We start from the raw sequence: 27,527 nt of genomic DNA on the forward strand, positions 1-27,527 counted from the left end.
CATTTGCTTTCGTGCATTAATAGAACATCCCATGAGGGCAGCAGTCTTTCGAAATCCTCGGTCTCCTCGTGTCATACCTGAATCAAAGTCAAGTTAGAGTTAGTGTTGGTTTGTAGGGGGAGCCCATCAGAGCATCTCAGTACAGTTGGACACAGGAATCAGGCTACAGTAGAATCAGGTAACTACGGCATTTAACTCATGCCTATTTTACATTTTAAAATAACAGCAAAGTGCAGGAATAGTAGCGTTACCACTCTTTAAGCCAGCTAAATAAAGATTACAGAGTGCTGCATTAAAGCTCGCTCGCCAGCAAGAAATATGAACTGTGGGCACCGCAGCGTTAGGAAGACAACCGTTAAGCTAACCCACATTAACGAAAATGCTCATTTTGGCACACGACGTGCTAGATAAACAAGAAAGTAAGTCGGTTGTTCCTACATACTACACGGCTAACCTATTTTTAGCTTGCGGGAAGGAGCATAAACAAGAGGATTTTAACCGCCCGTCCCTCTGCCTCCCTCTCGTAGTGGCTAGCTGAGCTAAATCCAGAGTACCAGCAGGTCGGCCTAGCCGAGATAACTCTAGCTAGCGTTAGCATCGAGCTCTCCGACTAGGACACCTCTGTAAGTCATTTTCCAAAGCTTATTGCAGCATTTATGTCTCTTTGTTCCTTTCCAGAAAAAGTTCAGGGCAGACAAATTCTACCTACCAAGCAGCAACTAGTAATTTGAGTCAACTTTGAGTTGCTTAGCCTAGCCAACGTTAAGTTAGCCGAACTGTTTGTGGGCCGTTTCTGTTTCTGTTTTGACGTGTGCCGTCAAACTTTTCCGAGTCTTTCTCTGTCAACAAAGATATTTGACAATGTGTAAACCAGTCCTTTGGGCTTTTGGCGAAGTATGAAGGAGCTCCATCACGTTAAATTACTTTATTGGAGGTTCTCTGGAGATACTTTGCGACTGGGGCATTAGCTAGCGTTAACTAACTAGCCAACAGTCATTAACGAGGCTGAGGTTGGCTCATGATTCGCCAGCTGTTTGTTACAATTTTCCTGTTCCACCTTAAATGGTGCAGCAGTTACACAGCAGTTACATTCTGGCGCATCGAGCTGCTGCACCATTTAAGGTGGAACGGGGAAATTCGAACAAGAAGTTGGCGAATAGGAAGCCAACTTCAGCCTCGTAATCATGAACTATCAGAGTAAATTTAAGGTAAGGCTACCTAATCTGAATCGCTCCTGTAAGACTGCGTTTGTATACGTTTTGACTTAATGTATCTCAGGATCTGACAGGCATTTGTAAGGCTTTTACATAAGTTTACATAAGTTAGGTGGCTAGCCCCTGCACCACCGTTTGTAGATGGTCAGTTAACTAGGCAAGACGAAAGGACGAGAGTTTTTATGCCATCACAGTTTGTCATAGTGTTAACCTACATATCATTGAGGTTCGTTGTCATAATTACAGCTGATTGTGTTGTGAGTCAGACGAAATGGTATCGAGATGGGCGATAATGCCCGAGGCAGTTGGTAACGAGGTGTATTATAGTTTCACTTTGGTTCAGATCTCAGGTGGTGATGAATGAGAAAATGTGTATAGAGATGGGTGATATGGCAAAAGTGTAATATCACAGTAATGTAAGGTTTCACGATACACAATTTGTTAAATTGGTTCTATATTTTTTTCTAACATCTAATAAATTACAACAGACAAAGCAGTGCTACATTTAAAAATACACTGTGAAAAACTGAATGAATTATGTTCAACATTTCACATACTGGGCTGCACTAAATCCAATTGAACAGAACTAATAATGCTTTCTTTGTAATCAAACATGCAGTTGGGATAGACTGACAACATCCACGATATGATCACAAAAGCATGTTGTGACATAATTTATCACAATAATAATCCATATTGTTATATTGCCCAGCCCTTTTCTGTACTAGATGTATAACATTATGTGTGCATTTTGAATTAAAGGGCATATTCTTCTCATGATCACAGTGACAACACAATACAGGAACAAAAGATCAAATTAGACTGAGCTATGAGGTTAGCAGTGGCATCTAAAGAGATAAGAGCACGGAGAAAGTGTAAGATAGGCACACCCTTTTCCTGGTGACTCAGATGTGACACCAGGAAGAATGAGAATGATCAAGTTTCAACATGTTTTGTACACACACCGCACAGAAGGGCTGTGTGCTCCCACACTCTCACATTAGAGGTGGAATGTGTCTGTTGGAGTAAGACAAGCACACAATGTTATTGTGGATTGGACCTTTACAGTTCAAGTCAGTGAGGCACGAGTTAAGCTGAGTTTAAGAGCCAACTGTTGATGATGCCTTGAGGTCTTCCAGAGCTAGGTAAAGTATGGACCATAACAGTACAACTGCATCGATGCTTTTCAGTTTTAGGTATATATTTTGTAGATCATGAGTGTCATATCTAGGGATGGGCAGTATGACAGTATTGATTGTTGTCGTGAAAAAGTATGACATTACTTTTCTGAGCATATCATGGATATCATGAGTACCTAAAGAACACTGACCAACTGCATGCTTCATCACAAAAAGCACATAATTAGACCTGTTTAATATGCTCGTATATTTTGGTTTTTCCATCAGAATTTACATGACCAAATCATAAAGCAAATAATTCAGTAACTGCATGAAATAGGTGTAATTTGTATTTTATTTATTTATTTATTTTTTGTAAAAGTTCCCCTCAAATTAACAGAAAATGTGTTTTATGATCATACACATATTGCTATATGCTTACAATTTACTGCTGAAAGCCATAAATCTTAGACGCTCTTTATATTTTTGTATAAAAATATTTTTTCAGAGTATATCACTTAAGAGACATTATAGGAGTAAAATTATAGGAGTAAAATTACGTTACCCATCTATTTGACTGGAAAGTAGACAGTTGCAGCTCTCATGCGACACCCACTTTTTGAATGAAGCCTATGAATATGAAAGTTATGAAGAATATGACAAAGTGCGTTTTGGAACCACCGGTGGTTCCAAGGAGTTTAAAAGGTTAAGTGGGTTTAGTGCAGTGCTGTATTCGAAACATTAAATATCATTGTACTCATAGTTTTTGAGACTATATTATTGGCACTCTTGTGTGTTCTAGCTTATCAAACCTCAGAAGAACCAAATACATTTCTATATCCCATAGATATGAGTACATTTTTTTTATAAGCTGCAATTTTATCTATAGCCTACGTTGGCGACAATGTTGTCTGAACAAGTTTTAAGTGGAGGAGTTTAACCTAATAACACAGAGCTTGCGAGTTGCTCATAGATTAATTAGAGCAATTGGAAGCAATCAAACACCAATATGTTGTGAACATGACAACACAACCACAGCTGACTGGCGGTATGACACTCTACGTTTAGCTTTCAAGCCTCATTCATATCTTTTTTGCACCATTTGTCAGCTCCACTTACCCTTTGCAGTGTTTTAAGACTTTACAATAAGTGTGCTTGGAAATTTGTGGTTTGTAAAAATGGTTACATTGACCACCATTATAAGTTAAGAAGTTTTTTTTTGTTATGCTATAAAATTACCAGGGAAGGTTTTGTTCTGCCAGCAATGATATTCTGGTCTTTATGTCCAAAAAACTAGTCCTGGACCTCAATTTATGGAAAATTATTGTAATTATAAAAATGTATTTAAGTATCATTATGTTATATTTTTGCCCAGGCCTAATTAAATCCATGATATAAAAATAGTGGTGTTCCTGTTGCAAAGCATTTTTTTATTTTTTGGTTCTGTTTTTGTGAGCTTTACTCATGGTACTCATGGTACTACAATGTAAAAGTAAAAACAAAAAAAGTAACAAATATCCTCTATGAAAAGGTGCTTTCCGTCTGGTTAATTTTTCCAATACTATGTAAAGATCATCTTGGTGTAATTTTAAGAGAAGATAGCAGAACAAGACAGTCCAATCAAAGCAAGCTATGTCATGCGTCGTTCTTAGCATAGACTACCACCCCTCAGGAAGCATGGGCTCATTGGGTTTGTTAATATAAACTTAAATCTCATCTGATTGTGTGATGTACTTGGGTAATATTGTGATATTGAATTTTATCAGTGTCAGTTAGCACTGCTGTCTTCTGATCTGAGTTTTCGCTTTTTCCTCAAGGTGCAACTTCCGGCCTGCTAGTGGGATATAAGAAGAAAGCACAGCAATTCCAGATACACTGCATTGTTCTCTGTCTGCTTCAAACAAAGAGGGGTGTGATGGATTATAATACAGGGCTAAAATGCTTCTGGACGCTGATGTGTCACCTGGGCGCCACAACATGCACACTTGCCACAGCAGGCGCACGTGCAGGCGAGGGAGGTTTGTGTGTGCCTGTGGCCCTCTGAAGGACTCCTCTAAACATACCTGTATGAATACTGTTGTAAAGTATTCACAACATTGTGACCAGAGAGAGAATTTATTTTTTGCCTGGGACATGTTTTTGCTCTAAGTGCTGATTGTTCGAAACACAGTTGGATTGAAATATGAGCTTTTATTTGGGCCAGAAGACTGCAAGAGCGCCATTGTGTTCTTCATTTTCATAATTAAGGTCTTTTATTAGACGAACTGTCCCACTGGGTATTGGGACTCTGGACACTGTGGCAGCGTTTTATTTCTTTCTTTTTTTTTTTCAGTTTTACTTTCTGTTGGGCTCATTGTTTCCGGGTACCCCTCTGTTGTCCCCTCCCTTGTTTTCTTTTTGGACTCCCTCATGTTGAATCATGCGTTCATGTTCACTCATCAAGTACGCTGAAACACATGCCTTGTGACTAAGAAAGAGTATTGTAAGTCAGTTAACTGGGCTTTCTGCATCAGTGACTGGGCTTTTGCTGCTGTTTCTCTTTCTTTTTTTTCTGAAACATGGGGCTTCTTAGAGATTTGCACTGAAAGAGCTTTGCTATCACTTGATTTTTCCTTTCTCTACCAAAATCTTGTCACATCCAAGCCATATAAATTTATTTTTGATGGAACTATAAATATTTTTTATATCACAGTTTAGTCATATCATATATTGTATATGTATTTTTTTAAGTATAAGGCACAGACATACAAATCAAAGGCACCTGCACTGTGTTGGGTCACATTCTCTTTTTGCAAAATTTAAAAATTCACTAGATTTCTGAGCTTGTCATATTTTAATGTCGTTTGCTTCTGTTTCCCTTTTTTCCACCATTAATTGACACAGTAATTAGCTGCTCCCAAACAGTTACTTTTATCATGACAAAACATTCCTCCTGTAGCTGGGCAGACGGACAGAGGTCCCTGCCTCTTTGACCTTATTTTAGCATTCGGACCTCTCCCCAATGCCTGCGGGTCTCAGTGTGGGCGGGGCTCTCGGAGACCCCTCCCCTTCCCACCCATTCCGTCCCAGCCGCTATGTGCCTGTCTCTGCGGCAACAGCCTTCCTGGTTGGGGCCACGACTCTCTTCCTATGCTTCACGTGAGTCACAGACTTTTGCGCTCATGCGATGCGTTTATCTCTTTAATTTGCTAGTGGAGCGTGACACTGTATCTTTCTCTCTGTAGTTGTCCTTGGCTAGCTGAGCGTTTCTCCTCTTCTATTCCGCTCTACAACGCTGTGGTCTTCCTCTTCACGCTGGCCAACTTTTGCATGGCCACGTTTATGGACCCAGGCATCTTCCCCAGAGGTACACACTTGGGTGTCTGTCTGTTAAATTGTTTAGATGAGATGTTGTGATGGTACAAAGGGACTGAGCTCCATTAAGAGTTTTTTAATTAACTGATGAAATGATCACATTTATTGTCTATTTGCTGAATTTAACATGTTACAAAAAAAACATAAACAATATTCATACAATATTTTGAGCTTAGCAAATAAATAGAAATTTTGGACAGAATTTACAGAAAAAACACCATATTATGTGTAAACTTATTTTCAATTAGAAAATCAACAAAGCATGTAAACTGACTGGGGATGTTCAAACTTTTGCATACAACTGTGCATCACCAGTATCATCAATACGTCTAGAACACTGAACAACTGCACGTATCATTAAAAAAGAGACCAGATTGGATGTCAAGCCATTATACTATTTTGTTTTATTAATTATTGCTACAATTTTGCCAATATGCCAAAGACTGCTTTACTTACAACTCTTATTGTAAGTTTCCTCCTGTTCCTTCTTGAATAGTTTACTCTGATAACTGATGAATTAAAAATATGCCTTCAGGTTCCATAACATTGTATTTCTTATGTCTCCCGCCCTTGAAGTTGCAGTAGTTTAACAGCATAAACTCTTTGCTTATAATTCAGTTGTTAATCATAAGGCTTATTATGCAGTAACTACTATAAATAAATCAAATACTGTTATAATAATGCTATACAGTCTGTAGTTTAAGTAGTTAATAACTGGTTGCATTTATGTTTGTGTTTGCTTTTTGCAGCTGAGGAAGATGAAGATAAGGAGGATGATTTCCGGGCTCCGCTCTACAAGACAGTGGAGGTGAGAGGAATTCAGGTGCGCATGAAATGGTGTTCCACCTGCCGCTTCTACAGACCACCCCGATGCTCACACTGCTCTGTGTGTGACAACTGTGTAGAGGTATGCATCCACACATCTGTTCAAGTCCTAACTGCTCATGTTTATTTATTTATAAATTTATATTACTTTATCCTGTATTTACATTTCTGCATTGATGTGCCTGCTGTTAGGAGTTTGACCATCACTGTCCGTGGGTGAATAACTGCATTGGGCGACGAAACTACCGATATTTCTTCCTGTTCCTGCTCTCCCTCACTACTCACATTATGGGAGTGTTTGGATTCAGCCTACTTTACATCCTCAACCACACTAAACAGCTGGATGAAGTTCACTCTGGAGTAACGTATCCTTTTTACTCTGTCAGAGAAAAGGTCTTTAAGAACTCACATCTGTAGTATTCTGGAAGAGGTGTTAACCATAATGCTCAAATACAAGAACTACCTGTTTGCATTCAAAGTTAAGCATCATAAGTAACCAAACACCGGTATAGGAAATAATAATCATTAAAGGGGAGCTCCACCAATTTTACACATAATTCAATCACTAAGATGTAAACAATTTCATTCAGAGTGTTTTGTTGTGAAACACTCCTTTCTAGAGAAACTTACATTTACTTCCTTTTTTTAACTTAATCAGAATACAACACTAGCAATTTAATTTCAACATCAGAAAGGGTTTCTGCCCATATTAGCCAGGCTGTTATTAGCTAGCTAAATTAACCCCTTAAAATCCCAGGATTATTACATTCAAAGGCTTATTATTCAGTAACTACAGGGACTTCAGTGCTGACTGGCTGAGCTATTCTTAGGTTGCAAAAATGTGTAATAAAACTTGGGGCCGATGGTCTCCAGCCGTTTAAGGGGTTAACCTATTCTTAAAAGAGGAATACCGCCAGTACAAGTAAAGTATTTTGTGGACAATTTAGTACTAAGCCAGCATAACTTCCAGTGCTCAATGGCAGATAGATGGACTTTAAAGTTTGCCCTTTCGAGTTGTGGTGGTTGTAACATTGAATTTTTATTTTATATATATTTTATTTTATACTATATTTTGCTTGCAAATTTTATTTGAAACATTGAAACATTGTGCCTTTCCTTACTTTGAACTTTGTACTGCCCACACCTTTATGCATCTGTCTATTTAGAGTATAAATAACCACATATAAACAAACTACATACTTGTCGTGTTTACAGTGTAGACATGTACAGTGTAGATGCTTACAGTGTATACTGCACTCTAGCAGCACTTTTTGATATTGTTTAGATCCTTTAGTTTAGACTTATGGATATGAGAAACATTATCCTTAACACTATCATCAGTATGGCAGTGATGTGCATAGCTGGTCTGTTCTTCGTCCCAGTAGCAGGACTCACTGGGTTCCACATTGTACTGGTGGCCAGAGGAAGAACTACCAATGAACAGGTTTGTATGTATGTGTCTTTGTAAGGGAAAATGAAGGCAAGAGATTATACTGTACTGCTGCACAAAAAATAAGTATGTTAACAGTGAAACTGAAGGAGTTTTAGAGTTCTTTTGCTGTCCAGCCACATACAGTCATGTGCAAAAGTTTGAATAACCTGGTCCAGTTACATGTTTTGTTGATTTTCTCATGAAAGTTAAGTTAATACATCCTCTAAAGGGAAGTACACAAATGATATTTAAATGCATTCAGCTGTGAGGAGGGCTGAATTCTCTCTTTTTTTTCTCTATATCTGCAGGTTACAGGAAAGTTCAGAGGTGGAGTCAACCCTTTCACACACGGATGTTGCAAAAACGTTTCTCATGTGCTCTGTAGTTCCCAAGCCCCAAGGTTTACACTGTTATTTGTTTTATACAAGAACAATGTTCACATCAGTGTGTACATTATTTAGAGCTTTCATTGTTCTGACCTTGATGCTTTTGTGTGTAGGTATATGGGGCGGTTGCGGGGGAGTAAGTCACTTCAGGTCCAACCTCCATTTCTGCGGCCTCAGCTTTCTGAAGCGCAACTTGCTGCTAAAGTTCTGGACAACGGCATCCAGCAGGTAAACACATGCTAACACAAACATACATGCTTAATGCTGGCAGTTAGTAAAAGACCTAGCGAAGCAGAGCTGTAATATTTTGAGCCTGAACTGGCCTGCTAATCTTGACATCGTCCTTGCAGATTCCTGTAATGTTATGTATTTCATTGTTGCTTAAACCTGTTCTGTATTGCATGCAATTCTTTTGGCTTTGAAAATTAAATAATGAATATATTTATTGACGACTAAAAGCCCACACTTTTATTGCTAACTACATATAGTGTCATGTACATTAGTTTCATGGTAGTCATAGTATAAATTATAGGTGTTATTGAATAATAAGTCTTAAAACTGTCAACATTAAAGGAGAAATCCACTGATTTTTCAAAATTTCTGTAGAATTCAATTGTTGAGATGTCAACAAACTCATTCAGAGTGGTTTGATGCGAAGTGTAAAGTAACTTACAGATTTTTTTTACAGTGCTGGTGATAGTAACCAGGGCCCATGGTGTTTACAAGACCAGATATTTAGTGTCTTAATTGACCTACATGTGCTTTCTGAGGTTTTTATATGTAATGTCAATAATGTTTTAGGCTAAAACTTTATCTCAAAACATCTCAAGCATCAGGCAATGAATTTATAACCATTTTGTGGATTAAAATTCTGTGAGATAGATTAAACAGACATCTGGTTCCAGTCACCCACTGTGAAAAAGTCTTGGCTCTGAAAATTTCTCTAGAACAAAGCATTTTGAATCAAATGACTTTTCACAATTTATACTGACATTTTGAAATTGTTGGAATTCCCCTGTAAGTTTAGAAACACACATTTGCCACCAAAATATGGATCTAAATCTGAGCTGACTAGAATTTGGATTTCCATGTGCGTGTTGTTTTGTATGTGTTTCAGTCTAAGAGCAGTCTAGAGGCCATGGAAAGTCAGTCTACAGATGCTGATCCTCCTCCACCTCCTAAACCGGAGCACAGATACCAAGGGCTGCCTCACACACACAATGAAGGTGACCATTCACTCACCCACGTCAAGACACGTACACAAATCATCAACTACAAAGAGAACACCTCTTGTTACAGCATGCATTAATTTGCATTTGCTGTGCAATATTACCTGAATCATTTTCAATAGTAAAATTTAGAGACACCACTGACCCAGAATTATGATCTCATACTTCCATGTGAGGTGACCATGACTGCAGTACTGTATATCCAGTCATTTAAATCACTCTGAATTTTCATATAATTTATTTCCTTTTGTCGTTTCCTCTCCCTCAAAAACAGAACAGCAGCAGTTCACTGTCATTATTTGACTTTATTATTCTTCAATAGCTCTCAGTGGGTGGGAAAGGTTAATATGTGAAGTGTTATTGTTAGCAACAATTTAGCTTCCATTTAGCTTCTATTTAGTTTGCTTATTGCTGCTGTCGGAAGAAAACTTTGTATGTCCAAAATGGTAACTTTACATGAGAGGGAAAAAACTTACATTACTTTTAATGTATATCAGTGGAACCAGACTTTTTTCCAAGTCATTTTGGGACATTTCTTTTAGTCCATTTGTCATGAAATTTACACAGAATGTAATATGCAACAGGTATGTTCAAATTATGTCATATTAATTAATATTGCATATAGTTTGCATCTACAAATTTACATCACAAGTGGCGATTATTCGGGTCCAAGCATTACACGATTACATGTGGAACTTGTATAATAGGGCAGAGTTTTTAGAATGGCCTTGATTTATAATAAATTTGAGGTCTCAAATGGACACAAAGTACACAATGACATTTTGACCTTGATAAAGTAATCAACATATTTTTAACAAATAAATCAAAATACCTAGAAACAAGCATGACTTATTTACATAGTTGTTGAGCTAAATAGTTTCCCTAGTTTTAGTCTCAGGAGAAATTATCTACTTAAAAGTAATAAAAAACTCTCTTAGGAGCGATGCTGCCGAGCACCACCACAGGGGATTCATTTCTGAACTTCTCACCGTTTACTGCTTATGAGTTTTCATGTCTGACGTTACAAACGTGGACTTTCCCTCATGATTGTTTTAATATCCCCCAATCAGAGAGCAGCTTGCTGACTGAAGCACCACCCACACCTTCATTATATAAATACCGGCCGGCCTATAGCAGTCCGGGAAAAAACCATACAGCCTTAACACATTCCAGCAAGGTAAGAAAGTATCCTGATGTAAACACAGTGTACCAGATTGTTCCAGATGGTCAGCAGTTCTTGTGTTGCATTTAGTGTTGTTTGTATGCGTGCACTTTCTGAATTTATACCCCTGTTAGTTATTTTTATATTTTTTGTTTAATTTCTTGGTGAATCAGTGGCAAACAGCCAACGAGTAAGTTTTAGCTTTGTGTGCGTGAGTGGTTATGTTTGTTCTTCGTGTCTTCTTGCTTTGTAAGTTTTGCTGTGTGGTTGTATTTGCCTCATGCTGTGTTCATTCCTATCAACATGTTCCTCATGGTCTGCAGTGTCGTATAGAGGCCAGCTCCTGTTTTCCTTACCTGCCCCTTTGATTAACATGATGTGAAACAAACCAGTCTCTTCAGTTCTTTGGACATAAGAGATCACTGAAGATTAGTTCGGTGAAAAAAATCTAATTTAGCCAATTTTCCCCTTATCCCAGATGCAGACGGTCAGTCAAGACAAGTTTGTCTTAAGTTTGCTTTTTTAGTTTTGTATTGGAGCTATGAAGCTAATGTAGCTCACAAGGGATAAAAGCTCATACTGTGCCTGTTAGCATTGTGGATGTCAAAGTCATCACACAATTGCCTCAGACCACTTGCCTCATGTCAAGTCGTCAAGTCATCTCAAATAGACCGCCCACCCCGAACGCTGGGCGGCTTTTGTAGTGCATGACAAACTGTTATCTATATGAATAAGCAGAAGTACATTGCATAGCTTTAAATGCAATGTAGTGGCAGCCATTGTGAATTTTTGTATGTATACTTTTGTCCATTTTGATAGATAACAGTATGTCTTGCAGTGTCAGAAAGTACATTTGGGGAAAGAGAAATATTGTGTAAGTTTTTGCTGAACTTTTGCTTGAAGTGCAGTGATCATTTGATGGCTCAAGAGTTGGTTTTCACATCATCGTAAATCTCCCTGGTGTAGCTGCTATTTGGAACGTTTGGTATACTCTCTCTCTCTCTCTCTCGCTCTCTCTCTCTTCTCAGATGACTCGGGGGGACAGTATGACGGAGTCCCCCTCGATCCCACTCTCTACCAGCCATCCCAGCTACCGCTCTGACCCCAGTCTGTCAGGCCGGGGCGGCGCAGGGTGGCGATCGGGAGGGGGAGGGGAGGGAGGCAGAGCAGGCTCGGGAGGGCTGGGCGGAGCCTCCGTTCTGGGTGGGCGGTCTTACCCCTCCTTCACCGACACTCTCCTGCAGTCAGCGGCGGCTTCGTGCTCCTCCAGCATCCGCTCGGCACACACGGCCCACAATGCACTGGGGCCGCTGCTCTCGGAGGGCACAACCTCAACTAGTTACAAGAGCTTGGCCAATCAGACGCGGAATGGCAGCCTGTCCTACGACAGCCTGCTGACGCCCTCCGAGAGTCCCGAGTTTGAATCAGCCGCTCATGAGCTGTCTCCACCCAGACCACAAGCCCCGTCCTCACTTGGCACCGCCCCCTTAATGGGTTACTCCTCCCCTTTCCTGTCCGCTCAGCAGAGGGAGGGCTCTCTCCAGGCCTGCCCTGCCCCCCTAAGACCCTCCCCCAACAGAGCTTTCCTGCGCCCCACAAGCCCGCCCCCTTCCCGAGCTCCTCCTCCTCTGTCTCCTCGCGCTCGCTCATTGGGCTCCCCTCCTCCCGGCCCCGCCCCCGGCAACACTCCTCTGGGCAAATCGTTGTCCTACACAGGCGGAGCCGACTTACAGCAGCGGCCAACTAACACTGGGGGTGGGACTTCAATGCCAAAGTGAGTAACGCCTGTAGACCTCTGCCGATCTTTCCGCTAGGGATGGGCGTTTTAACAGTTTTTGCTGATATCCGTTTTTAAGTGACTAGTATTCAAATACCTCAAGAAGATTGTTTTTCACTGCAATTAAATAAAAACCGAAAACACGGAAGGATTCATGTTTACATGCTGTTAGCATACAAGCTCGTCTGTATTTGATTGCTCGGTTGATTCAGTGATTTATCTTTCTTTTGTTTTTGATTTAGCAGACAACCAGTTGACCTACAGAAAAATATAACAGTTTTTGTTTGAAATATTATCCATTTAGCCTGTATCTTTTTTTAGATCCTGCCATTTTGCTCAATATGAGACGCATTACCAGCTGTTTCTGTCCTGACATTGTCTGCAGTTGCATCACTAGTTCAGTCAAAAACGGATTTAAAAACATTTACAAGAAAATAAGCGATAATTTAATTTTATTTCCAAACTGCAGATGCCTTATTCAAACATCTGATTAAAGGAATAGTTAAACAGTAAAAAATCTAAATAACAAAAAAGCTAAATTACATTAGTTTTCCACTTACCCCAGATGTAATCGATCAGCCAAGACATGCTTATTTTAGAACTGGAGCTGCAATGTTGATGTTGCTAACAATCACTAGAACTCAATAGTCACCCAAAGAGCCCAAATCTTGTCCGTATAAACATCTCCAGATTTGTCTCAACCCACTCAGATCACATCCAGGTCTTAATTAAAGTCGCACAGGCTTGTCTGTGTGGTTAAGAACACAGTATGGTTTATTGTAAACTATAAAAATTAACAAAACTTTGCCATGTAGCTAAACACTGCATGCAGCCGTTATAGACAACAGTGTCTATATTCACAAACCATTTCAGGCTTATGAGTGCATCAGGAGTATGAGTAGCCTTGGTGTTGTCTGAAGCAATTAAGTTTTGTTCATTTTTATTGTTCACAGTAGGGGTGGTCAATATGGCAAAAATATATCACTATGCTTAGACATTTTCACAGTACATAATGCATATCACAATATTTTAACACACAGACACAATGCAGTAGTATTGCCATATTAGAAAACAGCAATCAAAAACTTTGGGCACAGTGATGTTTATTCAACATTTCACATTCTGTACTGCACTAGGATCAAATATATAGGACTAATTATGTTATCAGCTACACCTGGGTTAAGTGGAAAATTGTGTGAATTAGATTTTTTGCCAAACTATTCTTTTAAGTAAACAAATACTGAGATGAGTTCAGGTATCTGTACATTCAAATAACCGTGCCCATCCCTACTCCCCCCCCACACACCCCCCACGTTCTTTCCTGAATGATGGTAAAGTTTGACATCCCCTCTGAGGTTTGGTGTAGCATGTTCTGTTCCTCTCCCCGTGTTCAGTAATGTGATATCTTTCTCAGTCTAACTACTAGTCATTTATACTCACCTCCTGCCACTTCCTTTGCCCATATCTCGTCCCTATGTCTGCCATCTTCATGTACCCCATTATCCCTTTTTCCTCCTGTATTTTTCTGTTCACTTGTATCCGCCTGCTCTTTCTTCCTCACCTCTCCTGCCTTGTGGCCGTTAAGGATGACTCTGTCTCTGTGCTAAGGTTTGTCTCTCTTTGTATGTCCAGTTCGTTGCGTCTCACTCAGTGTGTGCTGATATGTTTGGAGAGTGTCTGGAGTGTTAGTGATTGTGTGCAGTTTTTTAACCTGAGTGCATGGCATCAGTATGTCACTCTCTCTGTAGCTCACTGTAGGGGTGGGCGATAAGGTATTAAATTACTGATATATAATATATTGGCATTGTCACAGTATAATAAGGCTAGTTGTCACTATAAAGATGATGCCATGAAGGAAATGTATATAAAAATACTAAAGCCCTATTTGGACAGGATTCGTTTTCCATGGAGAGGTGGGGTAATGCCAGTTTACTACAGGACATCTGTAATGATTATTTGCATGAGATAAGAAATCTTGTCATCTTAAATGTCATTGTCATTAGCATGGGAATTCATAACCAACAGTCAACATCACAGCACAAAATCAAAACCTTTTCTGTAGTTTTCACATGTTCCGAGTTGCTCGTGTGAGGTAGGACAGTAACGTTACATATTGGCTTGATTTAGCCACAAATAAACACTTCTTTGAGTGCCTTAATATTTAAACTCTTACTAACCTTATTAAACCTCTTATTAAACACTTTTCCACAGCATACAATAGCATTTTTACTGACTATGTCGATTCGCACAGGATTAATATAATCTGGGTTTATTTCCATGAACATAAAAGGTACCAGAATCTTTACTGATGTGGGAGTATGCAGACAGTGACTAACATGGTACATTCATACAGGATTATAATGACTGAGAAACGCCAGACAAAACCGACATTACCCCATCTCCTCTTATAAAACTAATCCCACCCGAATAGAGCTTAAGACTTAGATATTTGTGGTTAGCAAGATGTTCTTTGAAATGTTTCTCTTTCAGTAGTTGTTCTCAGACCAGACCAGGATAAGTCTGAAAGTTTAAGGAAAGACATAATGACTGAGAAACAGTGTTTAACCCTTGGAAGTCACAAAATCTTGTTGTTATTGTATATTATTTAATTTTGACTCTGAGCTCACTGAAACTAGCAGATATGTTGTCAAAAATGCAGCTTCTAAATTTTCCATCAATATTCCTTTTGTGTTTGTAAGTATAAAAGGTGATGCGCTATATGTTCAAAAGACACTTCTTCTAATTAGTGAATTTGGGTATTATAAGGTGCATCCATTGCTGACGCAGGCATTCAGTTGCGCACACACATGGGAAGCTCTGGAGCAGCTGCACATGCCCACCATGCTTAATTCCAAAGGTCAGCAGGAGGGGTATAAAGTCCCCAGCACTGGCCTGTGGAGCAGTACAACTATGTTCACTGAAGTGATGTTGCTCTATCCAAAACTTTTGGGATGAGTCAGAGTGATCCAGAACTGATCATCCAACAGTCACTAATGCTCCTGTGGCTGAATACATCTTTGATTTCAGAAGGAATGTTGGATGAGTAGGTGTCTACAAACCTGTAATAGTAATTCGTTATGTAACTAAGCATGTAATTACTTAAAATAACTAAATAATTAAAAAGTGCCAAATCCCAATAATAACTCTGGTCTTCCAAGAGTTAAACTACACTATTTGTCCAGAAGTTTGTAGACACTTGCTCATCCAATGTTTCTTCTGAAATCAAGGGTATGAATAGGGAGTTTGTCCTCCTTTGCTGCAGTAACAGCCTTTCTTTTCTAGGAAGGCTCTACACTACATTGCTGTGAGGATTTGATTGCATTCAGCCACGAGAGCATTAGAGAGGACAGTTGCTGATGTTGGATGATTAGTTCTTGTTCACCACCACTACTTCAGCTCAACTCGGACGTATTGGATGGCGCTCCGTCATTCCAGAAAATGCAGTCCCACTGCTCCTCAGCCCAATATTGGGGGGCTTTATATGCCTCTAGCTGATGATTGGCGTTGGGCATGGTGACCTTAGACTTCGCAGCATCCCATTCTATTGGTCAATGTCTTTCTATGGGGATTATACAAGCTGTGTGTGGGTGACTGAACACCTGTGTCAGCAGTGGGTGCACATTAAAGTAGCTATCAGGATGTTTTTGGACGTAGAGTGTAAGTTGCAATATCTTGATACAGAAACTGTCTCACCATAGGTTGTGTCACATCTCTGTATCAATATTTGCTCAGCGTGTCGCCCAGGCCTTGCTCACTGTGTGTTTTAAGGATTCTCAAGCCGTACAAATACATGCTCGGTGTTTGAATTTACTTATGTCTCTCTCTCTCCATTCTTCCTTCCAACCAATCAGCTCTACCAGTAGGCAAAGCCTGGCCAATCACAGCACCCATGCACACAAACCTGGGGGTGGGGTGAAGAAAGTGAGCGGTGTCGGTGGAACGACCTATGAGATTTCAGTATGAACGGTCAGCACCCGATTCCCAGGATTCACATCGCAGGGCTTAACAGCTCTGCCTTGAGGATGGGTCGAGAGCAGTTCAACCAAAAAAAAGTTTAACAAAAAGTACTAAGGCAAATGTCACAAGAGACTTGAACAGGTAGTATCATCAGTCAACCAGTCCCTGGAGGAAGATTGCTAAGAATCTGGACCAGTGAAGATCCCTACATGCTGTGGTTTCTTAATTTCCATATGGTACATGAATCTTCACGAATTCTGTTACATATTTAAAGAATTACTTGTTGTATTACCAGTTTTATACTGTGCAACTGTGAGATCTCTGAAGGCTGGTGCCATACAAGTCTGGAGTTGCTGACATTGGTGGACAAAATCATGTGCGGTTACACCTCGTCGGTAGCCAGTGATCGATTGCTCATTGACTCCTGTGGAAATTGCAGAAGTCTCACAAGTCAACCAATTAGGTGTTTGAAACACTGAGGCAAGAGTAATTAATTTTACTCAGCATTCCCTACAGCCTCCACCTCTGGACATACACTTTTTCTTTCTTATTTCTTTTTTTCTTATTTCTTTATTTCCAAATATATTATTTTATACAGGTACAGATACAGTATATTGTAATAATTATTGAATATGTTTGATAGGAACGTCAGCCAATAATAGTAGCAGGTAGGCACATGAGGTATGAGCGTTTTAGGGGTGGAGCTATTTGATATAATTGATGGCTGCATCAGCCAATCAACACCCAAGCTGGAATTATCAGCCAAAGAGATCTGGTCAGGGACCTTGTTTTGACAGGCAGCACACTTGGCCTCTAGAAGTGAATAACATCTTCAGAGCACAAAACATCTGTACAGTGAAGATATTTTGTGCAGAGTGAACGGCTGTATCTTTTGATTTGGTCTGCCAGTCCCAGGAAGGTTAAACTTTTGGCCAAAGGGGGCATCCTGGCCCAACGTTAGCAGATACTGAATGTGCAGTACACCACTGAGACTGGGGATAGTGATAATGTATTCTTTTATTTTATGTTCATTGATTTTGTTGTTTATTTTTATGGGCAGCGGTTACTGTTGAGAGCTGGAGTACAAGTATTACTGCCCTTGAAGTTTCAAAGCTGTGCATAGAGAATGAAAGAAAAAAGCGATGCTATTCGCAGGATTATTGATGTCTCAAAATCTTGTACAGGAGCACATTCCAACTTTTACCCTGTTGAGAGAATCTGCTAAGGTGTGCGTATTATATAAGCATAAGGGAAGTGGTGATTTGGTTATGAGTTAGCTTTGAGGACCAGTGACTGGTCAGTGCAAGATATAAAGAGCTTATGCAGTGACACACAAAAGTATTTTTATTGATACTCTTTTGTCATTTCCACCATGGCCTTATGAAGCCTTTTTAACTGTAACTTAGGGTCTGAAGATCTCTACCTGCACATCCATTGAGAGGAAAAACATGGAACAATGGGATGGAGTGGAGGAGTGAAAGATGTATTGAGTTCTAGGAATGAAGTGCAGGCTTTTTCTACCCTTCTGTATTCCTTTAATGCTGGTGACACTGGGTCACGTGAGCCAACACATTTCCAACAGAACAATAAATAATACTGCAACAGTGAAAGTGTAACTGTCTTCTCCTTATTCACAGTAATGAGGGTGAACTGAACCTTGCAACTAAAACACTGGCCTCTCACTAATATCAGCCTCCTTTGAAAAGACTAACACTTTCTATAGACATTATTTGGCTTAAAGACAGATAATAAGCAACAAGTAACAGAAGTCAAGGTATCTCTGGCAGAAGCTGGTCAGTGTGTCTGTGATAACTGTTTTTGGTTGAAACAGTCAACAGTAAAGTCAACTGAAGGTGTGCAGGTCATCTTCATTCACCTGATTCCTCTTAAAGCAATAGTTCTGAGAAGAATTACTAAAGCGTAGTGCTATCTTTAAAAATATGTAAAATTAGATTACTTGACACAGTTTAAGACAAGTGTAATGATTTATGCATTATTTATCAGATACATTTTAGCATCATAGCTCCTGTGCAAAACTATAGTATTGAACTGAACTTCTGACACCAAACATGTCTTGGTTAATTGACTACATTTTGGGGTAAAGGGAAACTGAACTTTGTTTCTTTGCCAAATTATAGCTTTCAGTGCTAGCCACTCCAGGCTGCATGTACAAAAACGTGTACCACCAGCAGGCGCTGCGTAAATTAGACATATAAACACAAATGTTATCCAATCTTCCATTAATCTACACTGTGGGCTCTTTCCTTTTATTTGTCTTTCTTGCTCTCTGACTCCTCCTTCAATGTTCTGATTGGTTGTTCCTCATCATGGTCTTCCAGTGGGAGAGACCCCAGCTCTTCTATCTTCTCACTCCGGCCCTTGAGCTTTTTACACTTCTCGAAAATTTCATTCAGGTTGAACTCACGAATTATGTTTTCCTGCAGAAACAAAGAAAGGAGTGTTTTAACACCACTGCTTCACATTCTGTGGAATCAGGCCAGGCATGTGCAACTGAATCTAAACATTGCCTGAGAATATTCTCTGTCTGAGTCTGACACTCAACCCACAGCACTGGGTTTAGAATACGAACAGGACTAGAGCCTGACAAAATTAGTCCAAATCCAACTGTAGTCAGACAAAAGTCAATTCAAACCCGAATGTAAATGGAAATTCAGTCTGAACCTTACTGTAAGCTGACAAACGTCTATCTAAATTTAACTTCAGAACCTTAGAATTCTGTCTAAATCTGACTGTATCCCAAAGAAATTCTATCCAAATCAGACTGTAGCCCTGCCAAATGTTGTCCAAAATGTTCTGTTCGAGTCTGACTGTAGCTAAACGAATTTCTGGCTGAACCTGACTGTATTCCAACAAAATACTTTCCAAATATGACTGTAGCCCAACAAAAATATGTCTGAATCGGACTGTGGCCTGACAAAATTCTGTCGCAGTCTGAGTTTCGCCTGACAAAATTCTGTCTGAATCCGACTGTAACCTTACATTCTATCTGAGTCCAGCTGTGGCCTGACAAAATTCTGTCTGAACCCAGCTGTAGCCCAGAAAAATTGTGTCCAAATTAGACTGTAGCCTGAAAACATTTTGCCTGAATCCATCTGTAGCCCAACCAAATTGTGTCCGAACCTGACCACTAAACAAATAAACCTTAACAGATCATTGATAAAGTTACCTGTCAGATTGAGTAAAATAAATAGCCTAATTACCAGCAATGAGATAAATGTGTAATTATGTTGCATGAAAATTGAACCCAACTCACGTCCACTAAGTGTCTAAAAAACACTAAGTTTGAACAAATATTCTAAACCATATTCTCAGCTCTTTACCTCTGTGAAGCTCCAACTCACAGCCCTCCCCTTCTTGTCCACTTGAGGGCGACGTATAATCTCCCGTCCACCTTGCAGCAGCAGCAGAGAGGGCAGTTGCTTGGAGAGTGGAGAGGGGCTTACTTTATACCTGAACACAGGAGATGTGGCCATCAGTGGGGTCAGGCAAGTGAGTCATATGTTTTACTTTTTAGAGAAGACAGCTTACCTCTCTGCAACACCTGCATATCGTCCAATATCTATTTTTCCAAATTTGAGGCCAGAGCAGTTGTACCTGCAGAGAAGCAGCCAAAAAACTTTGTGATTACATACACTTATCAATAATGTGATTTGTTTGCAATGACGTGTAAAATGATTCTAATTTACTGTGCTACGTAGGTTTTAAATAATGGACTGAAAGCCGTAAGAAATTTTCAGTGTATTCAGAATGATGATTCTAATATGATATAGAAAGCTCTATAACATCAATAATGAAGATATGATAAATTTAATATAGAAAATTAATATAGAGTGGTGATCTGATCAAAATAATGCCTATAAATATACAATTACACTTTTTTTTAGTGAATAACTTTTTCAATTTCACAAAACAACGCTGCTGAGAAAAACAATACAAACTAGCATCCATTCCATGCTGGTCTAAACTAGTCAGTGCTGGTTTATGCTGGTTTGGTGCTGGTTTACCAGCATATGTTGTGTTTTGATGCTGGTACCATGCTGGATTACCAGCACACCAGCATCCAAAACACGACACATGCTGCTTTCCTGGTGATCAGCCTAATAACTTGCATTGCTGCTGACCAACATGTCAGCAACCAAAATACAACACATACAATATGCTGCTTTTGCTGTTGAGCAGCCATGCTGGACTGTGCTGGTTTTTCTAGCAGGAAAGTTATTGTTGAATAAAATATTTATATGACAAATGTGCAAATGTTAGTTCTGATTTCTCAGCATTTTGTGTGGGTGTGCTCGTCTTACTTCAGTGAGAGGTCAGCAAAAACGGGGGCGAAACACTGACACTCGGGAGACCAGTTGGCATAAAACTCGACAAGCCACGTTACTCGACTGTCCCTCTCCAGTTCCTCCTAACATCACAACACACTTCTTCACATAATAATCTCAAACCACAAAAAAAGGAAAAAACAACCATGTATAGTCAAATGATCCAGTATGGTTCTCTGTGCAGTACTCACATCTATGGTTTTGTCGCTGAAGTATTTGATGTACTCTGGGCCCATGTAGATAGGGAGGTTTACATGTAATCAGGAACACTGCAGTTCAAGGAGATCATTCAGATAAATCCATTTTGTGCTTCACATTGAAAAGCGTACATAGTACATCTATTTAAACAAAATACTGTGTGTCCAAAGTATCTAGACTGGCCTTCTAATTAGTTGCTGACACAACTGCATGCACAGCTTGTATAATCTCTAAGAAAAGCATTGCCAATAGTACAGGATGATCTGGAGCAACTGCACATGTCCAATGCCAAGCATCAGCTGAAAGGTTTCATAGTGTTCAATAGCAGTTTTGGGACACTTCTATCATCATTTGTTTATAGAATTATGTAGTTATTTAATGTATTATGGAAACGGTGCTTTACCATATTCAAAAGCAGATCGTTCCACGTATAATTTATCATTCAATACTTTGGTTCCAGCTGAATGAAAACAAATTAGAGAGCTTTCATCTACACTATAAGCCCAAATAAGTTCACATAAGCTATACAAATCGAGGTAACCCGTTGCCCCAAAAATAAGCTTTGGTGAACAAACCAGAAATTTAAGTTCAATTGGGTTTATTCACCAACCGTTCTTAAGAAGAAATTTCTTAAAACCCACTTATGCAATTTTTACAAAAATTCTGATATTCACCGATGTTTTCTTATTTGGGATTTGTTCTTAGGTAAGAAAGAATCTACACACACTCAATAGCACAAAGGTGCGAACATTTCTGTGGTTTAAGAACACATCATGAATCTGATGTAGATGTTTTCACAGGACCTTTCTCAAGAACACATTTGAGAAAAAAAAAATCAAAGTGAATGAGGCCCAATGTGTTACATAAACTTAGATGTATGTTTCTGCAACTAATAAATTCTTATTATTTTAATTTAATTTTTTCAAGTCAAAGTCAAACCCAGATTTTTACTGTGATTATATATTTTAATAGCCATTTAAATGACTACTTCTGATTAACTAATTTTGACCATGTTGCCAAACACTACTGAGTTAACTCTTAGCGTGCATGTGGTCACTGCAGTATCGTGCCAGCACAGGCCCACATTCAGCAGCAGGAAGAACTTTAACTTGCCCTACTAGCCAATGCCACAAGCCCAGACAGCTAACTGCAACACAAATGGAAAGCAGACACATGAGGGACGGTAGGCTGGGTGGAAGAATGCTAAGTATAATAAAGGGAAAGAAACACCTGGTATGCAAATAAATGGAGTTAGGAGCCAATGGGGAAAAGGTAGATTGTGTTAAGCAAACACATGTCACTGCATTTAATTCAATGACACGTCTTAATTGGTTTCACTCCGTTTTACACATTTGTTGAGGAATATTAAAAACACTTTGTGAGTTCAGACCATGCTTTCAACATGGTGGTGATAGTATGGGGAAAGATTGAAGAAGGGGGAGAACTCTGAGAACTTGGGCTGGAGTTCTGGGCATCTTCTGCCTGTAGCTAGAAGGCCAGACCCCCTCATAGCTGTAGTAGGACTGATGTAGGATGAGGAACAGGGAGGAGATGGGTTGGCGGTGGGGATTGCGAAAGTGTTTCACGGGAATAGAAGGTGAGGACGTGAATTTATAGGCCGTTACATTGGAAAAAGGAGGGTTTCGGCCATGCTTCTCCTCCCAAACTTAAGTTATAACATATCTACTTTTAAAATCAACAGCAAATGCAGTTTCATTTTTGGAATGTGGTGGTTTCAAAGCTGCCATGGCAACAGACTAAATGAAATTGCAATAGGTTAATCCAACTCAAAAATGCCATTTAAATGCACAAAATCACCAAAAACTTTCCCTTAATTTAAAATAGTTGAGTAATATGTGGGATATATTCAGTTTTATGTACAAAACACTTCATTTATTTGGGTTAAAACAAAATGTGGGATTACAGGGTAACCCCCATGTCACTAAAAATATTCCCAAAGTGGTGGAAAGAGATAGGACATGTTTAAACCCTGCTACACTCTGGCCATCCAAAAGAGAACATGCAACAAACCTTCCTGAACATCAGGATTTTTATCCAGAAGAGTGGATATGCAACAAAGGCTGACCTAAATATAACACAAAATCTAACCTACAAAAAGGGAAAAGACAATGTTGGCCTCACTAATGTTTGAGTGCTTTGATTCGCCTTACTTACGTTTTCAATTAATTATCGGAATCATTTTGAGTGTCTGTTAGTAAACCTGGCCGTTATTGCTGGTTGTTATATCTTTTCTGATGGATATGAATGAAAAAAAGATAACTTTTGCTCAGAAAGTAATAAATAAATAAGACATAGATTGTATGCAGTGTCCCAAAACTACTTTTGAGCATCAGCATTGGGCTGTGGAGCAGTAGATCTGTGTACTCTGGACGGATGGAGCTCCATCCAATACTTTTGGGATAAGCTGGAGTGATCCAGAACTGATCATCCAACATCAGTACCTGACCTCACTAATCCTCTTGAGACTGAATACAATCAAATCCTCACAGCAATGTTCCAACATCTAGTGCAGAAGTCTTTAAATCTGGATCCTTGAACGACAGTCCATAGTGAAAAGCCTTCCCAGAAGAGTAAAGGCTGTTACTGATGCCTTGATTTCAGAAGAAATGTTGGATGGGCAGGCGTCTACAAACTTTTGTACATACAGTATATCACCATTGACAGTGTTCCCTCGCACGTTCACGTGACAGCTGTGTGTCTGAGTGTTTATGCATTGTTTATTTACCAACACATAATGTGACATAGAGGAGGCCGAATCTCAGGTCCACTCTGAAGAACAACACCACGTTAGCCACTTTACTGAAGAGGAAAATGTTGCCTATATGCTGCTCCAGAGTTACTGATGACCGAGAGAGAGAGAGAGAGAGAGAGAGAGAGAGAGAGAGAGGATAATAGTTTTAATAATAATACAATTATTCATCAATGGTAAATATTAGTGCCATATATCACACATAAGATGAAGCAATTTCTGAACAAAGTGTATAAGACACGACAGCAATGAATGTCACTACAGTTTATAAGAATTATTTATTTATAAGAATTATTCTACCAAATTGGTTCAAACTGATGTGGACTATAATATTTTTGCTTCGAGCCCTAAACCTCAGTTCAATGATTGAACTTTCCCTTTTCTCACTATCCATACAATGCTAATGCCATATAATTCAAAAACACTAGCCAGTACATGACTAGCGAACACAGCTTTGAACAGCCATACACACATAAAATCATAATTTTATAATAATTGCAGAAAATATGTGTTTCGGTAGTGACAATGTTTAATGTTCCACACTGCTTTTCAGACTTTGTGACACATTTACTTCAAAACAATGGGATCTGACTGCTCACCATGTGGCCATGAGGGACAGGGATATAGTCTCACCTCTCTAAAAAGTCTCTCCTGCTCTAAAATGCTGGGGTGTGGCTAAAATAAGACTCTGCCTATGGACTAAAACTCTTTGTGTTTCTGTAGTGACACAAAAACATGGGACAGCATTTTGTAATTGAGACATTTTAATCAATTATTTAACTTGTGATTAATCTAAATCTTTCAATTTCACTTTACATCAAAAAGATTTAATTTTTTTTAACAAACATTAAAATAACAAAAAAGTTATTTTCACAAGTTAAATTTAGGTGTCAGGATTTGAGGCAGACACATTCCAGTAGAAAGTACTCTATAAATAATAATTTTGTATATATTTAGCTTATTAATATCTCAATTAGCATCTAGGGTTAAATTAGGTCATAAAATAAAATATCTAAGGTCTGAATGCTTATTAAATCTCACTAAATTATTTTTTTAAATAGTTTTTTTCATAACTTATTACTATCTCAGTTAATGCCTTGTAATCCATGTGAATATCTAAGGTCTGAGTCATAAAAATACATAGCAGCTAATGAGTTTATACAGTACTGTAAACTTGTGTGTGTGTTAGGAGTGGGAATTGCTGCAGGCCAAACGATAAGATACAATATTATCACAATACTTGAGCCATATTACTTGAGTCATTCAATTGCAATTTAAAGATTTATGATCTGCTAATCATTGCGATATGACATAGTACCATAACCTGAGATTTATTACTATTTCCTGCAAAGTATTCCTCCAAGAGAAAACTTTTCATTTTTATCTAGTGAAGTTTACACTCACCAGTTTTTTTTTAATTAAAGCAAAAGAGAAGTGTAACATAGGCAAATCAACATACGAAAAGATGTTATCATTACCTTTAAATGTTTGTAGCTGCTCTTATTTGTAAAGCAGACAGACATCATGTAAAACAAGCTTTATTCTTGCATATCTAACAGGTGCTTTTGATCCATTTGCAGGTGAAAGTAATTTTAGGAATCTGCCCAAATGACTCTTACTGGTATATTAAAGGTTTACGGAGAAAGAAACACCTCTGTCTTATGGATTTAGACAGAAATGCATTTTGGTAATCTATTAGTCTAAAAGTCTATAATTAAATGACAAATTATCGATCCCTGGGCCTCCATGTATTCACGCTGTTTTTAAATCAAAAGTATATTATCCTGTTTCAATTTTTTCCTCCCACCCCTAGAGTGTGTGTGTGTGTGTGTGTGTGTGTGTGTGTGTGTGTGTGTGTGTGTGTGTGTGGAGAGAGAGAGCGAGGGACTCACTTGCTCTGCGGTTCTTCATCATGACAATAGCACTGAGAAACATGAGGATCTCCACCTCCCTCTATAACACATAACATAAAATAAGACTCAAATCTATGATCTTACATACTAAAGAATATAATAGACTAATGATATTATACTGTTATAACTTTTTATTCTTGCTATAACAATGAGATATTAAGCTGCAATAACATGGCAAATAAGGACAGGATACAAAGTAGCCTACACGCTAAAACGGTGGTTCTTCAGGGGTCTTTAATAAAGCCAATGGTTCTATTTAGGACCATGAGTTCTGTATAGAACCATTTTATGCTTAAATGTTCTTTTGCAGGGTGAAATGTTTCTTCAGATTGATGGAGAATGTGTTGTATATTGTTCAATGTAGCATCAAAAAGGGTTTTGCCATTGTTACTAACCATATGAAATGAAGAACCATTTCACTGTTACGACCCATGTTTGTAATGTTCCTTTGATGCAAAGAACATTTACACATAAATCGGTTCTTTATGGCATTAATAGGTCTAAATAGAACCATTGCTTTTATTAAAGAACCCTTGAAGAACCATCTCTTTTAAGTGTGTACTTAAAAGGCCACTGACTTATAATTTAGTGTACTATGCAGATAGTTAAACCAATTGCTAGTACTGGGCGATACTGATAAAATTCATTACCATGATACTTTACAAATGTATAATGTATTGTGCATTGCACAGTATTAGACCATATTTAAATTAGCACTAATAAAGTTAATGAACCCACACCTTCTAAATGCTGTTGCTTATAGAACGTCTTATAAACCTGACATGACAAACCTGACATTCTACTAAACTTACACCAAAAATTACTATTGTAAACATTAACCAGATAGAAATGTGACTTACATAAAGGAAGCTTACTATTTATTAGTTTTGATGTATTTTAAACTGTTCTTTCAAAACAATCTGAAGCAGCCAGGCAATTACAAACACTACAATTTAATGGTGGGGGCCTGGTTACCATGAGTAAAGTGTCAAAATATAATAAAAAAACTAAAAACAAACTGCATGGCAAAACACTAAGACCGCTATCAGATCTATTAAATATATCGATGATAATATTGCTAATACAGAAAAGCAATATCAGTGTATCAGAATCACACCAGCATCTAAGATATATCACCCCAGTCCCACCGCTGACCCTAGAGAAAATAAAGACAAAAAGCAGGACTTTCAGTATTCAGTATGAAGCTGAATGGTGAAAGAGGGACAGACTAACCCAGTCAAAGTCACACGAGTTGCCGTCTTCTCTTTGAGACGGTAAGTGCTCACACAGTCCCGGGCATTTCCTAACAGCAAGAAAAGCGATGGACAGAAGAAAAGATAATAAATAATATGGCCGCAAGAGCCACTTATAAATCCTTGGGAGGTTGCAGAAGAATGAAAACAGCCCGGTGATTAGCCCCATGGTCAGAGAAATATCAGCAGTGTGGCAAACTGCGTGGAAGAGAGAAGGAAACAGAGAGTGGGGGTACAGAAATAGGCCTGCGACAGCTGCTGGGTTACTCAGAGCCAAGCTGGTTGGCTGAATCCTTTGACTTGTTGACGGGTGAGGATTGCATTTGGAGCAGCCCCTTGGTTAAAGGAATAGTCCGACATTTGTCTTAAAAACATTATTCATGACTTTTAAAATAAAGCTTGTTTTTTTGTGAAATATATCCTTCTAAATCCACTTACCTTGCATATCATTGCTGTCCAAAGAAAACATGTATCTCCATTTTTTTTTCAATTTTTACATTTCTGCATCATTTTAACACGGCAGCTGGACATTGTGTGAAAATTTCACGATGAAAAAGGCAACAGAAATCCTATAAAATTTCTTGGAATAAAAC

General features: G+C 38.8%; 2 protein-coding genes across 5 annotated transcripts; one reads left to right on the forward strand and one right to left on the reverse strand.

Annotated features, from left to right (window-relative positions):
• The first annotated feature begins 57 nt into the window (after positions 1–57).
• Positions 58–18,064, forward strand: zdhhc5b (zinc finger DHHC-type palmitoyltransferase 5b). 4 transcript variants are annotated; one of them, XM_036568808.1, is made up of 12 exons: positions 58–178; positions 4,150–5,470; positions 5,557–5,678; positions 6,436–6,593; positions 6,704–6,876; positions 7,853–7,955; positions 8,252–8,343; positions 8,443–8,557; positions 9,447–9,555; positions 10,629–10,735; positions 11,749–12,494; positions 16,349–18,064. In XM_036568808.1, exons 2-12 carry the CDS (start codon positions 5,334–5,336, stop codon positions 16,458–16,460), a joined length of 1,974 nt encoding a protein of 657 aa, XP_036424701.1. In that variant the 5' UTR covers positions 58–178; positions 4,150–5,333; the 3' UTR covers positions 16,461–18,064. The 4 variants fall into 4 exon arrangements, with proteins under 4 accessions (XP_036424701.1, XP_036424702.1, XP_036424703.1 ...); XM_036568809.1 differs by lacking the exon at positions 58–178 and adding an exon at positions 487–623; XM_036568810.1 differs by lacking the exon at positions 58–178 and adding an exon at positions 1,129–1,208.
• tmx2a (thioredoxin-related transmembrane protein 2a) lies at positions 17,776–27,168 on the reverse strand. Its single transcript, XM_036568813.1, is given in 9 exon segments — positions 17,776–18,892; positions 19,796–19,925; positions 20,004–20,069; positions 20,777–20,883; positions 20,992–21,045; positions 21,047–21,069; positions 23,745–23,858; positions 25,661–25,721; positions 26,915–27,168. Coding segments are annotated over 9 exon segments (915 nt in total). The 5' UTR covers positions 27,104–27,168; the 3' UTR covers positions 17,776–18,721.
• Positions 27,169–27,527: the final 359 nt, after the last annotated feature.

This window comes from Colossoma macropomum, unplaced genomic scaffold (genome assembly GCF_904425465.1).
Source record: "Colossoma macropomum unplaced genomic scaffold, Colossoma_macropomum, whole genome shotgun sequence".
NCBI lineage: Eukaryota > Metazoa > Chordata > Actinopteri > Characiformes > Serrasalmidae > Colossoma > Colossoma macropomum.